The sequence below is a fragment of the Xiphophorus maculatus genome, chromosome 23 (assembly GCF_002775205.1).
Source record: "Xiphophorus maculatus strain JP 163 A chromosome 23, X_maculatus-5.0-male, whole genome shotgun sequence".
Taxonomy (NCBI): domain Eukaryota; kingdom Metazoa; phylum Chordata; class Actinopteri; order Cyprinodontiformes; family Poeciliidae; genus Xiphophorus; species Xiphophorus maculatus.
The window spans coordinates 26306972-26323256 of NC_036465.1; the positions used below are offsets into that span (position 1 = coordinate 26306972).

A 16285-nucleotide genomic window follows, 5' to 3' on the forward strand; every position below is an offset into this window, starting at 1 on the left:
AGGAGGAAATTTAAACTACACCTTTTGTTATACATCAGCAGTAAAAGGATTTTTAGTAAACAAATTGAATGAGTTCCAAGAGTTAAAAAAGGGCCCAGAATACCAGGAATGCAGTGTTTTACGCTGTGCAGCATTGCTGCAAGTTCATATCCTCCAACATCAGGGATATTTCTTACCTGCGGTTTAGGCCGTTACTCCGTGGTCCCAAATCTTCCTTTAAATTAAAGTTTGCATTTTATTTAAAAGTCAAAGTCCCAGAGACTGGAGCAAGAGAAGAGAGGTGCAGGATCCAGGTTGCATGAAGTATGTGCAGAGTTCACACAATCAGTGATGACTGGGGTTGCTACTTTTGTGTTGGTTCTTTTTTTATTAGTAACACCAATTGCTAGGTAAACTCTTGGCTATTGAGAAATGATAACTCCCAATAACGTTTCTCAATATGGTTTCTCTGGAGGTGTGGACTCTGAAGCTTTAAACTCTACCCAACATCTAGGCAAACCTTGTGGAGGCTATGAAGCTTACCGCAAACTGCCAGTGCTGTCAACAACCATCCTCCCCATTTCAAAGGGAGAAGTGCAGAGCTGAACCACAGGACCGTGGCCAACACACGGACTGAACGGCTTCACACTTCCTACGTTACCACTGCTGAAACTACAACTTCTCCACCTGTTTTCTGATTGGCCCAGTTGAAATTCTGCTCCATAACAGGATTACTGTATTTTATAAGTGCATGAAGAAGGGAGAGCTGTATGGACATATTAAACCTGAACCAGGGGCAGTAGGGGAGATGATGTGTTCACGTACACCTCAGAAAGTATGTAGTTGCGCCCCTGGTAACTGGGTAGAAAATGTAAAGAATCTGGGTCCCTTAACTTGTTGGGTGTTTGTTTTTTACTAGGTGAAACAGCAGGTGGTGGTGTTTCCTCCTGCATGGTGAGTTAGCAGCCAGAGAGGAAGGGGGATAAGGAAGTGGTTGGATCAGAGGACTGGACGTGATGATGATGATGTCGCCGCCTGCTGTGATGCACCAGCAGCTTCCAGGAGAGCGCTAGCCGGACCCCCAGACTCCGGCCATTCCTGACAATGAGATGGGTAACTGCTGGGCTTACTGCGTGGGGCTCTTCAGGAGGGAAGCCAACAGGATCCAGAGAGGAGGCGGGTAGGTAAAGTCAGGCTAGTAGTCGGCTAGCCGAGCTAACTAGCCTGGCAGCATCCCCTGACCCAGTGTATCCGGTTCCTGATAACGCAGCCAAGGTTTTTAAGCGGTAAGTGACACGGCAGAATGTGGAGGACGGCTTCAGTGCCGCTCTGTTCTGCGTCACTACCGGAAGTAGGACTCGGTTAAACATAGTTTGTGCGCTGCTGTTTGTTTGGGGTTTAACCTGCAGCCAGCCGGTCGGTGGGTCTCAGGGGGAATGGAGACCCCACCCCACCGTATTGCTGACAGCTTACTCACAAATACATTCACGCTAGTCTAGAATGTATTCGAACACGTTCCCTTTCCCAAAGCAATTCTGAACTTTTACATGTTTTTTTGCGCTTTCATCTCGTCTTCACCGCCCTAACTATCCCTTGGCTGTCCCTTGTGTTGCGTTCAGGCTGCTCTGTCACCAAACTGAGGGTAAATAATTGATGTTTTAGCCCCATGTCGCCTTCTACACAGCTTCCCTCCTACTCATTTGCCCTTCTGCTTCATTGTAGAGCTTATATAATTGTAGTTTTATGTCATATTATTGTTTCTTTTGCAAGCCTCTACCTGCAGGTATGATTAGACAGTCATTTAATGAAAGTTTCAAAAGAGCAAAATAACTGACTTGTGTTGCAAATCTGTTTACCATAGCTTTATCAAAGCATGATATATTCTCTATTTCCTCTAAATATGTTTCAGGTCAAAGTACTTCCGAAGTTCTACTACCGGAGAGCATTACACAATAGAGGTATGACTTATGGACTTGATTAATTTTGTGAATATTCAACCCAAGTTTACTTTTATTGTCTTCATTTTTCTTTCTTCCGTTTTTCCAGTTTGAAAATCTGGTAGAAAGTGACGAGGTAAGTCAGATTTCTGTTTAAAATTCTCAGTCTCACAAAAGTATTCAATGTCCCTTCACATTTTTCACCTCCCAACCACAAACGTTTAATTGTGGAATTTATGATAAACAAACACAAAGTCAATTCAGTTCAAAATCAAAAATACTTTATCGATCCCACAGCGAAATGATATGCTGCTGTGACTCAAATTATTCAAGACTCTTACGAGAGTTACTGTAGATGATGATGGCTGCGATCTCCTGTAGCGGTTTGTGTTGCAGCGAATTGGAAGAGGCCTCCGACTGAATACACTCTGGGTTTTTATGACAGTCTCGGGAAAGAAGGACGCGCAGGGTTGTCCGTAATTTTTGTGATTTTTATGTAAAGTTCTTGTGGAGACTCTCATGACTTTCTTTCAGTTGTGGTTTTTCTTCTGTGAAGGTCAGATGTCCGACTTCTGAACCCCGTTGGTTGGAATTTATTAGGGTGGCTTAAAACAAATGCATGCCACAGTTTTTATATTTTATTTCTAAAAAGAAACATTTTACTTTATAATATATATATTATGTCTGACATAAAATCCCAATAAAATATGTTAATTTGTTGTTGTTTTTTTATTCACAGTTTTGCTAATTAGGAAGTAATGTCATTACAACATAGTGCCTAAGTTGAATAAATTATTTAAAAATTGGCAATGAGATGTCATTGCTTGGAGTTCACTGAAAAAAAATGCCTGAAAACTAAAACACACACATAGATATTACTGGTAGAATAATATGGTAGAGGGAAGAAAGAAGGAGAGAACAAATCTAGAATAAACATACAAATAATAATATAGTGAGAAATATACACAACTTAGCATTTTCCATGCAGGCAGTCTGAGGGGACTTTTACTTTCACATTGTCATCGGTCGTCATTATCCTGATGGTTATTCTCATTTCATAATGAATTTAAAAAAATAACAGGGATCCATTTTTCACCTCAGAGTTTTCAAAGTGACTAAAAACAATGACACTGTTTGTTTGCGTTGCAGGCTGAGAGCCCAAAGCCCTGTCCGAGGTAAGCAATCGGGTCCGAATCTTAAAAAAAATAAATAAAACTCACCAATGTTCAAACTGTGACGTCGTTTTGTTTCCGTCCCGCTTTGCTTTCAGGCCCATCAGTGAAGATGAGCTCAGTCACCTCAGAGAGCACCGCTACGCTGCTATCTCCGACAAACAAGTCCTCATCGACCAAAACCTGCGAGTTGAGGTGAGACGTGATGTTTGTGTTTTATTTCTTGAGAGTTCCAGCTCCCTTTATTTTTTTTTTTTGTGTGTGTGTGTGTGTGTGTGCTTTTAGTCTTTGGCTCTTTTTTTTGAATATCATTATTTTTTATTTGCAGCATTGCTTTGTTTTCTGTTTTGTTAACTTTCTGTTTTGTGTTTGTTTAATTTTGTTTATTCCTGCTCAGTTAGAGGCACAGGAGGAGAAGTTAAGGCTAGAAGAGGAGGCTAGAAATGCCGCCCAGCGCGAGGCCGCCAGGGTGGCTCGTGAACGAAAAATGAAGGAGGTGAGGCGGCACTGAGCGCTCCCTTCTGCTAGTTTACCTTACCGCGTCTCCTCTGACCCGGTGTCCCTCTAGGTGGGCCGTCCTGGTTTTTAAACTCCTCCTTTTCCTTCTCGTTTGTGTGTTATTTTTGCTTTCTCGTTTTAGCTGTGTGCATGCTTTCTTTCTTTTGTCCTCATCAGCCTGTTTATTATGTTGGAGCAATGAATATTTCATCTGCATGGTTACAGTGCAGTTCTATTCAAATAGTTGGTTATAGATAGGCAAATGATTCTTACCTGCTGTTAAAGTAACACTTGGTGACAAGTTCTGTCTAAATGGGAAGGTCTGATTCACCATTTTTAGAGTTGCATTCGCAGACCTTTTTAAAAGAAATGATGTCCTAAATATGCATCATTTTTGAAAACATTTACAGCTATTTTTGTCATCTAAGGCTAAATAAAATGAAAACGCACAGTAAAATCAGACCGAATGGAGAAGCATGGCGGAGGGAGGAGCATCATGGGGCTGGGGCTGCTTTCATACACTGGAAGAACACAAAATCTTACCAAGTGTTTTTTTTTTGTCTAGGTTCCAGTTCAAATATCTTAGTACACTTTAAATAAGACATCACTAATTTAAAGTAACTTATTATCAACATATATGAGTCAATCATTTCTTAATATTGATGAAAACGTGGTAGATCCAGTGGCAGATTACTTCACTTGCAACACGTGGGAAAATATGTTATTACTGAAATAATCTGCCAGTGAAGCTATCCATCCATCCATCCATCCATTTTCTGTTCACCCTTTGTCCCTAATGGGGTCGGGAGGGTTGCTGGTGCCTATCTCCAGCTACGTTCCAGGCGGGAGGCGGGGTACACCCTGGACAGGTCGCCAGTCTGTCGCAGGGCAACACAAAGACATACAGGACAAACAACCATTCACACACACACACACCCCTAGGGAGAATTTAGATAGACCAATTAACCTAACAGTCATGTTTTTGGACTGTGGGAGGAAGCCGGAGTACCCGGAGAGAACCCACGCATGCACAGGGAGAACATGCAAACTCCATGCAGAAAGACCCCGGCCGGGAATCGAACCCAGGACCTTCTTGCTGCAAGGCAACAGTGCTACCAACTGCGCCACTGTGCAGCCCGCCAGTGAAGCTAGTATTTCTTTTTTTTTAAATCAGTATTAATAAATTATTGACTTAAAACAAACATCTTTATCATTCTGAAAAGTTACTTATAGTTGTTTTTTATTATTTCAAGTGTACTAAGATATTTGAACTGGAAACTAGAAAATAAATACTTGGCAAAATTTTGTGTTTTTGCAGTGCATCTTCAAGACCTTGCAGTTGTTGGACAAAAATATTGAATTCAAGGCTACAAATGTGATCTACTGGGGTTTACAGTATTATTATAGAGTACATTTGTTGTAAGTAATGATCCAGATATCCTTCAACAAGCAGAGCGTTGTCTTTTAGAGTTCAGATTGTTTTATTTGTACTGAGTGCATCATTCGACACTGTTGGTCATAATGTATCTGTTGACCATGATACATTACACAAGTGACTAGAGAGCTGGGTCTCTGGTTCGAGTCTTACCTAAACAACAGGGACTTCTTTATGTCAGTAGGTAACTTTTCATCAGTCACATGTGGGCTTCCCCAGGGTTCAGTTCCTGGTGCCTCTCCCTTTTAATATCTACAGGTTATAACAATGAATAAGATTAGTTTTACTACGCAGACGATATGTAGCTCTACATTACGGCGTCACCAGGTGAACACGAACCCATTCAAGGGACAAATCAAAGCGTGGGTGTGATGTAACTTTCTTCAGCTGAACAGAAACCAAACTGGAGTAATTGATTTTTTTGGGGACCTAAAGAGGAGCGGCCAAGAAGTCGACGCACGGCTAGAAATCACTGACCAGACTCTAAATCAGGTGTGGTGTGGGGATTGGACTCAAACCTGAACCTTCAGAGTCACATAAAGACAGTTACAAAGTCAAACTTTTATCAGCCGAAACATGCTGCAAAGATTAAATGACTGACGTCGCAACGAGAAACTCATGGCACAGTTTGCCTAAAATCTCCCAACAGCTTCAGCTGCTCCTGTTGCTGAAAATGTGCCACACAAATAAACTTGCTGTACCTTAAGTAAGTAAAACTTCACATACATTTCAAGGTGTCAAATCACAAAGTGCTCGGCAATACTTTGAAGCATAAGAGAAATTAAGAAAATGCTGATTTTAAAATTTATTTTTAGTAGTCCAGAGGGTCCACTGATCTCAAACCAAAGGGAAGAGAGTTCCAGAGTCTCGGTGCCACTGAACACAATGCTGTGTTTTCGTTTGCCTTCGTCTTATATGGAGAACCATCAGCAGGTTCCTGATCACAGGACCTCAGGGGCCTGCCAGGCAAAAACCCCTCCAACTTTGTGACTCTCCATGAGAAGCTCTTCGAGTCAGTTGAGGAATATTAAACTGCACTCTAAAATAAATCGGAAGCCACTGTAGTCACACCAACGCTAGAGTCACGGGTGAAAACTTGTAGGATTTTGTCACAGCACCATTTTGAACAACTTGGAGCCGTTTGATGTTTAAAGTACTTTGCAATCATTTAGTTGTGATGTAGCAAAAGTACGAGTTGGTAGACGATTTAAAGCAAGAACGAACCAAAGACTTCATTTGAGGATCCAAAGTAAAACCAGAAGCAAAGGTTATGCCAAGGTTCCTATTGGAGAGATTTTGCCAGAGAACCAAAAGGTCCGAGTGTCTCCTTTATCTCAGAGATCCGTTTTTCTGGTACAAAGATAATCATTTCAGTTTTGTCTTTTATTTAGTTGAAGAGACCTATCAGCTATCTACTGTTTAACAGAGTCTGTGCAGCTTAACGGATATTGGCGAATCGAGGTGTACAGCTGAATATCATCTGCATAGCAGTGATTATGGATGTCCCTAAAAGTTGACTGAATGTCCCCCAACGGGGAGCAAATAAAACCTGAGAATAGAGTCTCCAGGACCCTGAAGGTTCCCCAAAATGAAATATGAATAATTACTTCAAAAAATATGTACAGACCACTTCCTGAAACCGTCTTTAACGCTGCGGAAATGGGCTTTATTGATTAGTGTAAAAAGGAAACCTTGGACTTTTTTTAGGAACTGCACTTGCCAGATTTGCGCAAACCTTCATGAAGTCGAGCTTAGTGGTGCAGAAGCAGAAAATGTCCTATCCTTGTTATTTGTCTTCCATACTTTTACAGTCTAAAGGTTTTCAGCTTACTTAAAGAACGTGTAAGCTTGTTTGCTTTTTATTCTCCATCCCGTGGCTTCTCTGGTGTCGCGGATGCATCCGTCTACATGAGACCGACATTCTGAAACGTTTTCATGTAAACCCCGCCTCTCCGTTTTGCTAACGGCGAGACATTTGTCTTGTTTTGTATCTTCAGCTGTACGCTCAGAGGACGCGGGGGAAAGCAGACGGCTCGGGCGGCGAAACGCAGCAGAGAAAGTGAGTTGCTCGAAGTTCTGTTGGCGGCACAAACGAGATCGTAAGGTTCTGAAAGGGTTCCCAGGGTGAAACTGACATAGAAGAGGCAGTTATCTGTATCACTTGCTGTCCAGACTCGTCTCTTAAAAAACTGTTTTGTTTTGTTTTTGTGATTAATTTCACAACTTTTTCCAAGTACGCTCCTGATCATATTTTAATGCCGGTTGGAAATTGGCAAAATTTAACATTTTGCACTGTTGGGTCTTAAGAGAGTTCTAAGTAGACCTTCAAAATGCTAAAAAGAGAGTGAGTGAGACAAGAAAAAAGCAATAAATTGCTGAAACTTGACTAATAAGCAGATTGTAACTAGAACTGTTTGGACTTAAAAGCTGACAAACTCAGCTGTCCATATTTAGTTTCAGCTCTGCAAGTACCAGGTTTAGGGAAAAGCCTTAGCAGATTTTTATTTAGGAGCATGTGTGTGTTTTTTTTTGTTTAGTTTTTTTTCGCTTCTGTGCCCTCTTGAAACTCCTGTTATAGTGATTGTCCGCCCGGCTTTTTTTTTTACAGACAAACCTCTGGGGAGGATTTTGACGTCTACCTCCAGAACGTGAAAGCCCAGTCGGATGCTTTCAGGAGCAACAGTGAGTGACGGGGTTTTGCTCGATTCAAACCTATGCTGTGCTAAAACTTGGAGCCAGTTTAGAGCTTTGATTTTTTTTTTTAAAAGAGAAATGTGCCGTTGCGCAGCGTAGCTACCGCCTGTGTGTTTGCAGGATATCCCTCTGAAGCGAACGCAGTGACGCCCAACACGGAGTACAGCTGGGATTTCACCACTAAGACCCGCTCCACCAACGACGACGGGACATCGCTCGATTTAGAGTGGGAGGATGAGGAAGGTAACCGGTCGACTTTTAGTGTTTTGTTTCACTTAATCTGCTGTTTTATCACTGGTACCTTAAAATGGGGTCTCTATTTGCTGTGAAAGTTTGCTAATTACCAAGATAAATGTGTCTGATTTTAGGTATCTGATAAACATCTAATTGCCTACATTAACATTTGTGGTAGGAGCGCACCAAAAATTTGTCAAAGACGGCTGCTCAAAAATTGGCGTATGGGGGTGCTGCCCTGGGGTGGTGCCAAAATACGGCAGAATGTACATTTTTTGTTCAGCATTTTCTGTATCCAACAGCTGATTGTGCATTGAAAACCCCTGAGGTGGTGCATATAATCTCTCTGCAAACTGATCTAATCTCTCTCCGCAAACGTCTGCAAATCAGCCACTGTCGCCTTTTGCTCTGCCGATAGAGGAGGCTGACAGACGGGCCCGCCCGTCAGGTCAAGTCTACACATTCTCAATTAACAACCATCACCCTGTTGTTGCCAACTTAGCGAACTTTGTTGCTTTACTTAGCAACTTCTCAGACAAAGCTATTTGTGTCGGCCAAAATCAAAATCGACGGGTCAGGCCAGAGAATTGCAACCGACGTAGCCCTAATTTGTGATTTTGCGACACAACGCGATGTGAAAACCTCAAGCCACTAAGTAATTTCTAAAGCAGGGTGTCCGCGCATCCTTAAAACATCTTAATTTTATGAATCTTAAGTTAAGGCCTTAGAAAGTCTGAAATGACATTTTAAAAAAGTAAACTGGCCTTTAGTATCACCTTCTTAAAATAATAATCTTTTTTTTTCTTTTTGCCTAAACATCTTTTGACAAAAAAGGACATGTATTTTAGGACCTACTTTGATTAACTTTGATGTTAATCAAAGTTCTTAAATATTGTCTTGACATGATTATTTAGTCTTGCATATTGTGTATTATTCATTTATTTTCTCGTGGGAGTTTTCTGTCAGGCAAAAGTTTGAGTCGCGGGCGTGCTGTGGTGGCGTAGTGGTTAGCGCGACCCGTATTTGGAGGCCTTGAGTCCTCGACGCGGCCGTCGCGGGTTTGACTCCTGGACCCGACGATATTTGCTGCATGTCTTCCCCCCTCTCCTTCCCTGTTTCCTGTCAGCCTACTATCATATAAGGACACTAGAGCCCACAAAAGACCCCCTGGAGGGGTAAAAAAAAAAAAAAAAAGTTTGAGTCGCACGCAGACTGGAGACGGTAGAGGCTACCGCTAACTAGCTGCTAATATGTCCTTGCTAGCTAGCTAGAGAACTTTTTTTTTTGCGTCTGTCCTGGATAACTGCATATTTGTCGCCATTCGGCTGGATGGCGTCAATACATTTCTGTGGAGATATAAGTCTTAAATTCTAATAATTAAGGTCTTAAAAACTCTTAAATTTGAGTTGGTGAAACCTGCAGAAACCCTTCAAAGTAATAATAATAAGGACTTGTAGAAGTTGGAGTTAAAGACGTCGTCTTTCCTCCACAGGAATCAACCGAGCCCTGCCGGCCTGGGAGCGGTCTCGGACCGAGGAGGACATCTTGCGGGCGGCCCTGCGGCCCGGCAGCAAACAGGTGACCAGTGGCCCCACCTCGGCCTCCGAGGACTCGAACGCTCTGGAGTGGGAGAGCGATTTTGTGAGTACTCACCCCGAGGACGGTGGCGGCGCCGAATTCGAAGGGTTCGTCAACCCCGTCCTGGACACCCCCTCAGAGGACGCCTCGGACTCTGGCCTCAGGGCGGAGAACCAGGACAGATAGTGTCCGGCACCAAAGGAGACCTCACCAGCTTTTTGCCTCATGAATCCGAAATGTCACTTCGTCGTAATCCGTAAAGGATCTCTGATGCTGGAGAAATTTGGTAATGGATCCAACATAGCAGAGTCTAAAGACGATTTTTTTTTTTTTTTTCCTCAAACGTGTTTTCAGTGCCTTCATCTGCTACAATATCTGACCATTGAGCATTGTGACTGTCCTTCCTTTTACCGTTTTAAATGTTCAGAAAGTGCTGCTTTCTTTTTTTCTTTTTCTTTTTTGATGATGATCAGTGCTTGAGTGACCGAACTGAAACCAGATTGTTGGCAGGAAACTTTAACATGACCGGTAACTGTAAAACCAAACGGATGCTGTAGGAGAACAAGGTGTTGGTTTAGCCAACAGAAAGACAAAGTGTCACTTTTACATCTCCGTGTCTGATGACCAAATGCAGCTCTGAGTCCGGATGAGCGTCACGCAATTCTTTTTATTATTATTTATACAAAGGGAATATCCAGAAGTCAAAATTTTACCCTCTCAATTTTGTTCAGTACAGTAAAACAAAAACTGCAGTCTCTGTTCTAGCAATACAGTTTAAATCAGATTCGTACTGAAAGTGTCAGAGTAAACCTTTCCGGATTTAGATTAGTGCAGAATACCAGAATTATTTACAAAAAATTCCCCCAAAATGTCAAAAAGTTAAGAGATGACTTTACTTGGCTTTTAATAAACTTGCCTTTTATTAAACTGTATGACTCGGGTCAAACCTTTTGTGGCCGTTTCCACATAATTCCCACAATAGTTTTACTGGAATTCTGGCACCATTCCTCCTGACAGAACTGGTCGCCATGCCAACACATTGACTGTGTTGTCCTTAAGCCTTTTGTAACTAATTTGGCAGTAGGCTTAGGATAATAACTCAATTGCGCATTAACTTTCGTCTTCTCTGATGACTTTGCTTCAGCATTTCCACATGAATGTTCTTCCCGCAGACTTTACTATCTGCTTTGTAAAGCGCACCAGTCATTGGGACATTGAAAACCGGATCGATTTGTTCCAGAGTGCATTTTGGGAGCTGTAATCTGGGTTTTAATGTTGCCTTTGGGAGTCGTGGCCTTGTCCTCTCTGCGCGGCTTTTCAGCCCCGTGTCGGTGCGGGACTCGTTTGGCTGCGGACCGCGTCGCTCGGTCACCAGCTTCAGCCAGCGTCTTCAGAACGTCTGTTGCTTTCGCCGTGGAGTCGAATCAACAGATGTAAAATCGCTGCGCTACAAGGAAGACTGTGTTTTACATCCGACCAAGTACATAAAAAAAAAAATCTACTCTCAGAATAAAAAAACGCACTTGTTTTCACGTAGACTGTTTCGCTGCGATACTCCCAGCACACAGTAATTGCATTCAGCCCCCATTTGGAAGCAGTTCGCCCGGTTCACATCGGTTCACCCATGGAACGAACTGGGGAAACGGTTTGGTAACTTCACTTTCATAAACACTTGGTGGAGAAAGGATCTTCTGTCTCTAAATGTCAGAGGTCCAACTTGCTAACTCTGAGCAGAGTTACTGCCTGTGCTTTCCTTTCTCACTGGGTGGATGAGGCTGACCGGTGCAATCGATTTCAAGGCGCACAGCCAACATTTGAAGGTTTGCTGTTGTTGTTGGGGAGCGGTGATGTGAAACCGGAAAACATTCCCTGTAGAAGCTCTGCGAAAGTTTTTTGTCCTTTTTAGATTTTTACCATGGCTCTTTAAAATATCTTGACTGACTGGACTGCTCCTGCTACAATACCCAAAGATTACCACATAATGCAAGTAACTGCGTTTAGTCACACTATCAAATGTATTGGCATTCGTTGATTGAAAAGAGTAACGAAAAAATAACAATACGGATGGTTTTGAACTTCATAAATTAGAATTTATTGTAATTCTTATAGGAAATGTATCAGGATAAACTATAAGCGTTACGATAAACGCCCACACCTACTTTCAAAGTGAGTATGCCTCGAGGATTCTTAGATGATTTAACCTACAAATGTTCGTGTTTCAGGGCAACTTGTGTGCAAAAGAATCTGATTTCAGTGCCGTGTGAAATCCTGGCAGTTGCATGCATACATCTCTAGAAATCACAGGACGACGCCCAGGTTACAATCAGCTCTACAGAACATGGAGGCAGAACATTACAGATGTCTCAAAGCTCAAAAAACTAAATAAAACAGTCAGCAATTTCCAGAAAGACATTTTTAGTTAGTTTTTTTTTCTCGCTCTGTATGCAGTCTATGTGATGCGTTCAGCATCCGTGCGTGGCGCATGTTAGCCAGCTCCAATCAGACACGGTGGACCGACGGTGCGTGCCTTCTTCACGAAGAGGAAGCTCTGCTGCTGACTGCGACCCCTCATCAGAAGGACAGTGCTCTGAATGTTGGAACCGTCAAATATGAAATTCTGTTCGTCTTAAATGTTTTCCTTGTTGTTCGGCAGTATATCCTGAAAAATCTGACGCAAAGCAGGAATCTTAAAAACTAGCCTCTTTTAAGATGGTGTCAAAAATCCAAAGAGCAATTCATTAATGTCAAATGCCAAAGTGAATTAGAAAATCTACGTGGGAAGGCAAATAATTTTTTTTTTTAGAGTGGTGAACATCAAAACGGGACTTAAAACTTCCACTCATCCGATTCCTGTGACGTGTGGTCAATAGAGGCGCACCGATTCCAGGTTGTTGTTTTTCTGGCCAATTGTCGATCTTTTAAAAAGCCGATTTTAAGCAGATGTCAATTTATTTATTTATTTTTTAATAAAAAAAATAATAAAATTTTGTTTAGAAAGTTGCTAAACATATAGCGAAAAAGTCAATCTCGCACGTAAATATCAGGCCGACCCAACCGGCCGGTCACCCAAAATTAAGGAAGTCTGAGTCCGGTTCTTCGGTGCACCCCTGGCTTACAGTAACGCTGTTGGTGTGTATAAAATCGGTTGTAAACAAGTTGGTCAGAAAACTGGTCATAACTGTTTCTTATATTATCTCAAGAGGTTTTGTTTAGTTTTCACTCTGATCACTTTCTTTGCTTGTTTTAGAGGATCTTGAAACCAACTCTCATGTCGACTGGTGGGGGGGGGGGAAACAATGACCTGGGGAAAGTGTAGAAGACACACAGGTTCATTTTCAGCCTTTTTTTTTTTTTCATTTTTTTTTTTTTTTATCAGTTGTACTTTACTAAACCATTTAATAATTAAATTTTAGGTTTTGTTGTGATTGTTGTTTGAAGTTGGCTTATTGTAAATTGTGAAAGAAAAAGAAGTATAATTAAACATTCCTTGTCATGATGAGTTGAAGAAAATAAATTCATAGTTTTAAATGCTTGTGTCCATAGTTTCACTCTGTTTGGTGTATTGTTGCAAAGCAGTGACATAGGAAAGTTCTTATTAACAGATTTGTTTTTTATTCCAGAGTCAGCATTCATGTTTTGTCCTATTGTGTTCATATCTTAGTTTAATTATATGCAATAACGAGTTTTAATGAGTTTTCATCTAATTTGTCTTTTCAGTGTAAGTAGTCGAGATGCTTTCCTGAACGTCCCCCACTTTTGAATGCTAATCTTCTCTTTGAAACGGTTGAATAATAGCAGAACTGAAACGATTAATCGATTATTGAAGGAAGTAATCGCCAGCCAATTTAGTCATTGATTAATCGTTGACTGGAGCATACAGGCTCTGAAAAAGGCCATATTCGGGGCACTAATTAAAACAAAGCTGAACAAAAACATAAACATTTGAGATTAAAAAAAGAAAATCTCTGTAAATATGTTCTGGCGAAAGAAAATCCTCAAGTGACATAGCTTTAGCTTCACCTGATTAAAATTCTGCTTAAAAAAAAATGTCCCCATTAAGCACTTTTTGCATGCAATTACTAATAATTTCATCCAAAACTAATCGTCACAACAGGCTGAGGTTTTCACATGTTGATGCTGGAAGTATTTTTTAGCTGCAGATGAATCCTGTGCTGCTAATCATCCGGCGTTCGCTACCGGAGTGTCGCTTTATTACATTTTCGGCAGTCAAATGTTTATTTTCTTATTCAAAAGAATAAAAGAATATTGCTTATTTGCACCTTTTAATGTACTTCTAATATTGCATAAAATAATCTCAAGTGTTTAAATGTGAAATCTGCTGAATCTTTTTACCCAATTAATCGATTAATTGACAGAATAATCGATTACTAAGACAATTTGTACCTGCAGCCCTGAATAGTATCCTTTAAAATCCTTCCTTGAATCAAACATAGTTGGAGTTGCTCTTTCCAAGGTGATTGCTGATGGTTTTCCTGCTTGGCAGAGCAGCTCACTAATAACAACACTCCTACCTCTTCTGTATTGGCTCACTCTTTCTATAGATGAGCGTTCCTCACTAAATTCCTCCGGAAGTGGTCCGGTTGTAAAGTGTCGCTCCACACGGTGCTTTCTCTAGTTGCACATTTTCTACCAGGAATTGCTTTGTCGTTCGTGAATATCGAGTTGACCGTTTGCTCTCTGATTTGTGCGGCGGAAAGCAATTCCACGTAAAAGCAACGAGCTGACCTGTGTGTCGTTAATGACTTGCGGAAAAAGCATCACTATGAATTTACATGCAGGACACGGTTTGTAGTGTACATTCGATACAGTAATTTAGAGAGCACAGGTGTGTGTGTGTGTGTGTGTGTGTGTGTGTGTGTGTGTGTGTGTGCGTGTGTGTGTACATTTTTGTCCAGAAAGCTTTAATTTAATTTGTAAAGTATATGCTTAGAGCATCTATTAATAATGCAGCTGTATGTGGTTCCCATATGGAACAGAAGTGGCTGCAATATTTTAAAAAAAGTGTCTTGGAAAAAGTATCTGCACCCTTTGAACTTTTGCACATTGCAACCATAAAGTGTTTATTTATTTTTATTTATTTATTTATTTTTTAGCAGATTCACTTTCTAGTCTGCACCTGTGGCTCATTGGACCTCCCTGTGGCTTAAAAATGATTTTTTTTTAAAATTCAAGTATCATTTTCAATATAAATTGAAAAACAATTTCAGTTAGTGAGGAACTTTTAAACCAATAAAAGGGTTTTATTCATGCGATGAATTGATTTTACACGACAGAATGACATTAAAAATATTGTTTCAGATCATGTTGTTTTTTTTATTTTCCGTAAATTTCGACATCCCACGAAAGGAAACGAATCCGTCTTAATTCCTGTTAGTTATTTTGTTTTTCTTTATTTTGAAACCTAAGGACAGAAACAACACGGGGTTCTTTAGAAATGACACATTTCCCGAAGTAGATGTTTATCGAAAAATTTTAAGTGATGGCTATGTTTTAAGCAAAACCTATTTAGCTGGACTGAGTAGTTTATGTCAAAGCACACTTACCTGTTTGAATGTGTCTAGAACTAAATTAAATTGAGAATCTGTGAGGGAAAAAAACAACCTTTTAGTATCTAGTAGTGAAAATCAAAAACTCAATTTTCAGATTTTCTTTTGTCCAGATTTTTGAAAATCAGACTAATTTTCTTATTCTTTACAATAAATGCCCTCTTTTGTCTAACTATCACATAAAACTCAAAGGCAGCAAACTACAAATTGTGGTTGTATCGAGTGGCGTGAACACTTGAGCAAGAGATTGTGAATTTGTGTAATTTATGCACATATTTGAACATCGTTTCATGCTTTGAACCGTGTCTCTCGGTGACCGGTTACCGAGTTACACACACACACACACACACACCGCTTGCCTCTTTCCAGGACTGCAGCAGCGTTTATAGTGGAGACACTTCGCCTGAGCTCCCATCTCTGCCTGAAAGGCCCCGTCTGCTCTCATTGGCCGTGTAATTAATCAAAAATAGCAAAAGCAGCTGCCCATCCTTTGTTTGAGCAAACTGCTCGCTCAACAGCCATTATTCAAATGTTTTAACAAATGAAAGACAAGAGTAGAGGGCAAACGAGGCTTTGCAGACACCCGAGAGGATTCCTCCCAACGGTTTCAATGTCTACCTTCACTATTAAAGGCACGTCATCTGAATTTCCAAGCAAAATGGATTAAAACTCTCTTAAATCTGCACAAAACTCCTACAGAGCACCATGATGTCATTTTTCAAGAAAATGTGTCTTGATGCAAAATTATATGTGAATTTTTGGCTTAAAAAAGAAAAGGAAAAAGGTTTATTGCCACAGCTGTATAACGTAGCCACTCTAACTCATATAGGATAAATATTATATCTGTTCACATAAATGATCTTAATATGTTCTGGAGTTTTGCAGAGACATAATCAGCCAGTAAACGGTGCCGTTTCCCAAACTCTTACAGGAGAGTTGGCAAGTGGTCAGGTTGTCCCCGTTTTCATTTGATTTATTTATTTTTTATTTTATTTTTTGTTTCATTCACTCAATGATAAATATGAATAGTTCAGATAGCGACTAAAAGAAATCACGTGAGAAAAGGAGCAGCATGAAGTGTGAACATAATATCTGGCCCCTATTCACATAAAACGAAAATTAGCTGTTCAGCTCAGAAAACTGTTGCAAACTTAACTTCATTCACACCAAAATTACACAACAAAACATCTG

General features: G+C 40.7%; 1 protein-coding gene across 2 annotated transcripts; it reads left to right on the forward strand.

Annotated features, from left to right (window-relative positions):
- Nucleotides 1-930: 930 nt before the first annotated feature.
- On the forward strand, nt 931-13055 carry ap1ar (adaptor related protein complex 1 associated regulatory protein). 2 transcript variants are annotated; one of them, XM_005814207.2, is made up of 10 exons: nt 932-1159; nt 1889-1937; nt 2026-2052; nt 3066-3091; nt 3187-3283; nt 3486-3584; nt 7019-7080; nt 7630-7703; nt 7836-7958; nt 9442-13055. In XM_005814207.2, exons 1-10 carry the CDS (start codon nt 1089-1091, stop codon nt 9711-9713), a joined length of 900 nt encoding a protein of 299 aa, XP_005814264.1. In that variant the 5' UTR covers nt 932-1088; the 3' UTR covers nt 9714-13055. The 2 variants fall into 2 exon arrangements, with proteins under 2 accessions (XP_023184674.1, XP_005814264.1); XM_023328906.1 differs by lacking the exon at nt 3486-3584 and having other exon boundaries at nt 931-1159.
- Nucleotides 13056-16285: the final 3230 nt, after the last annotated feature.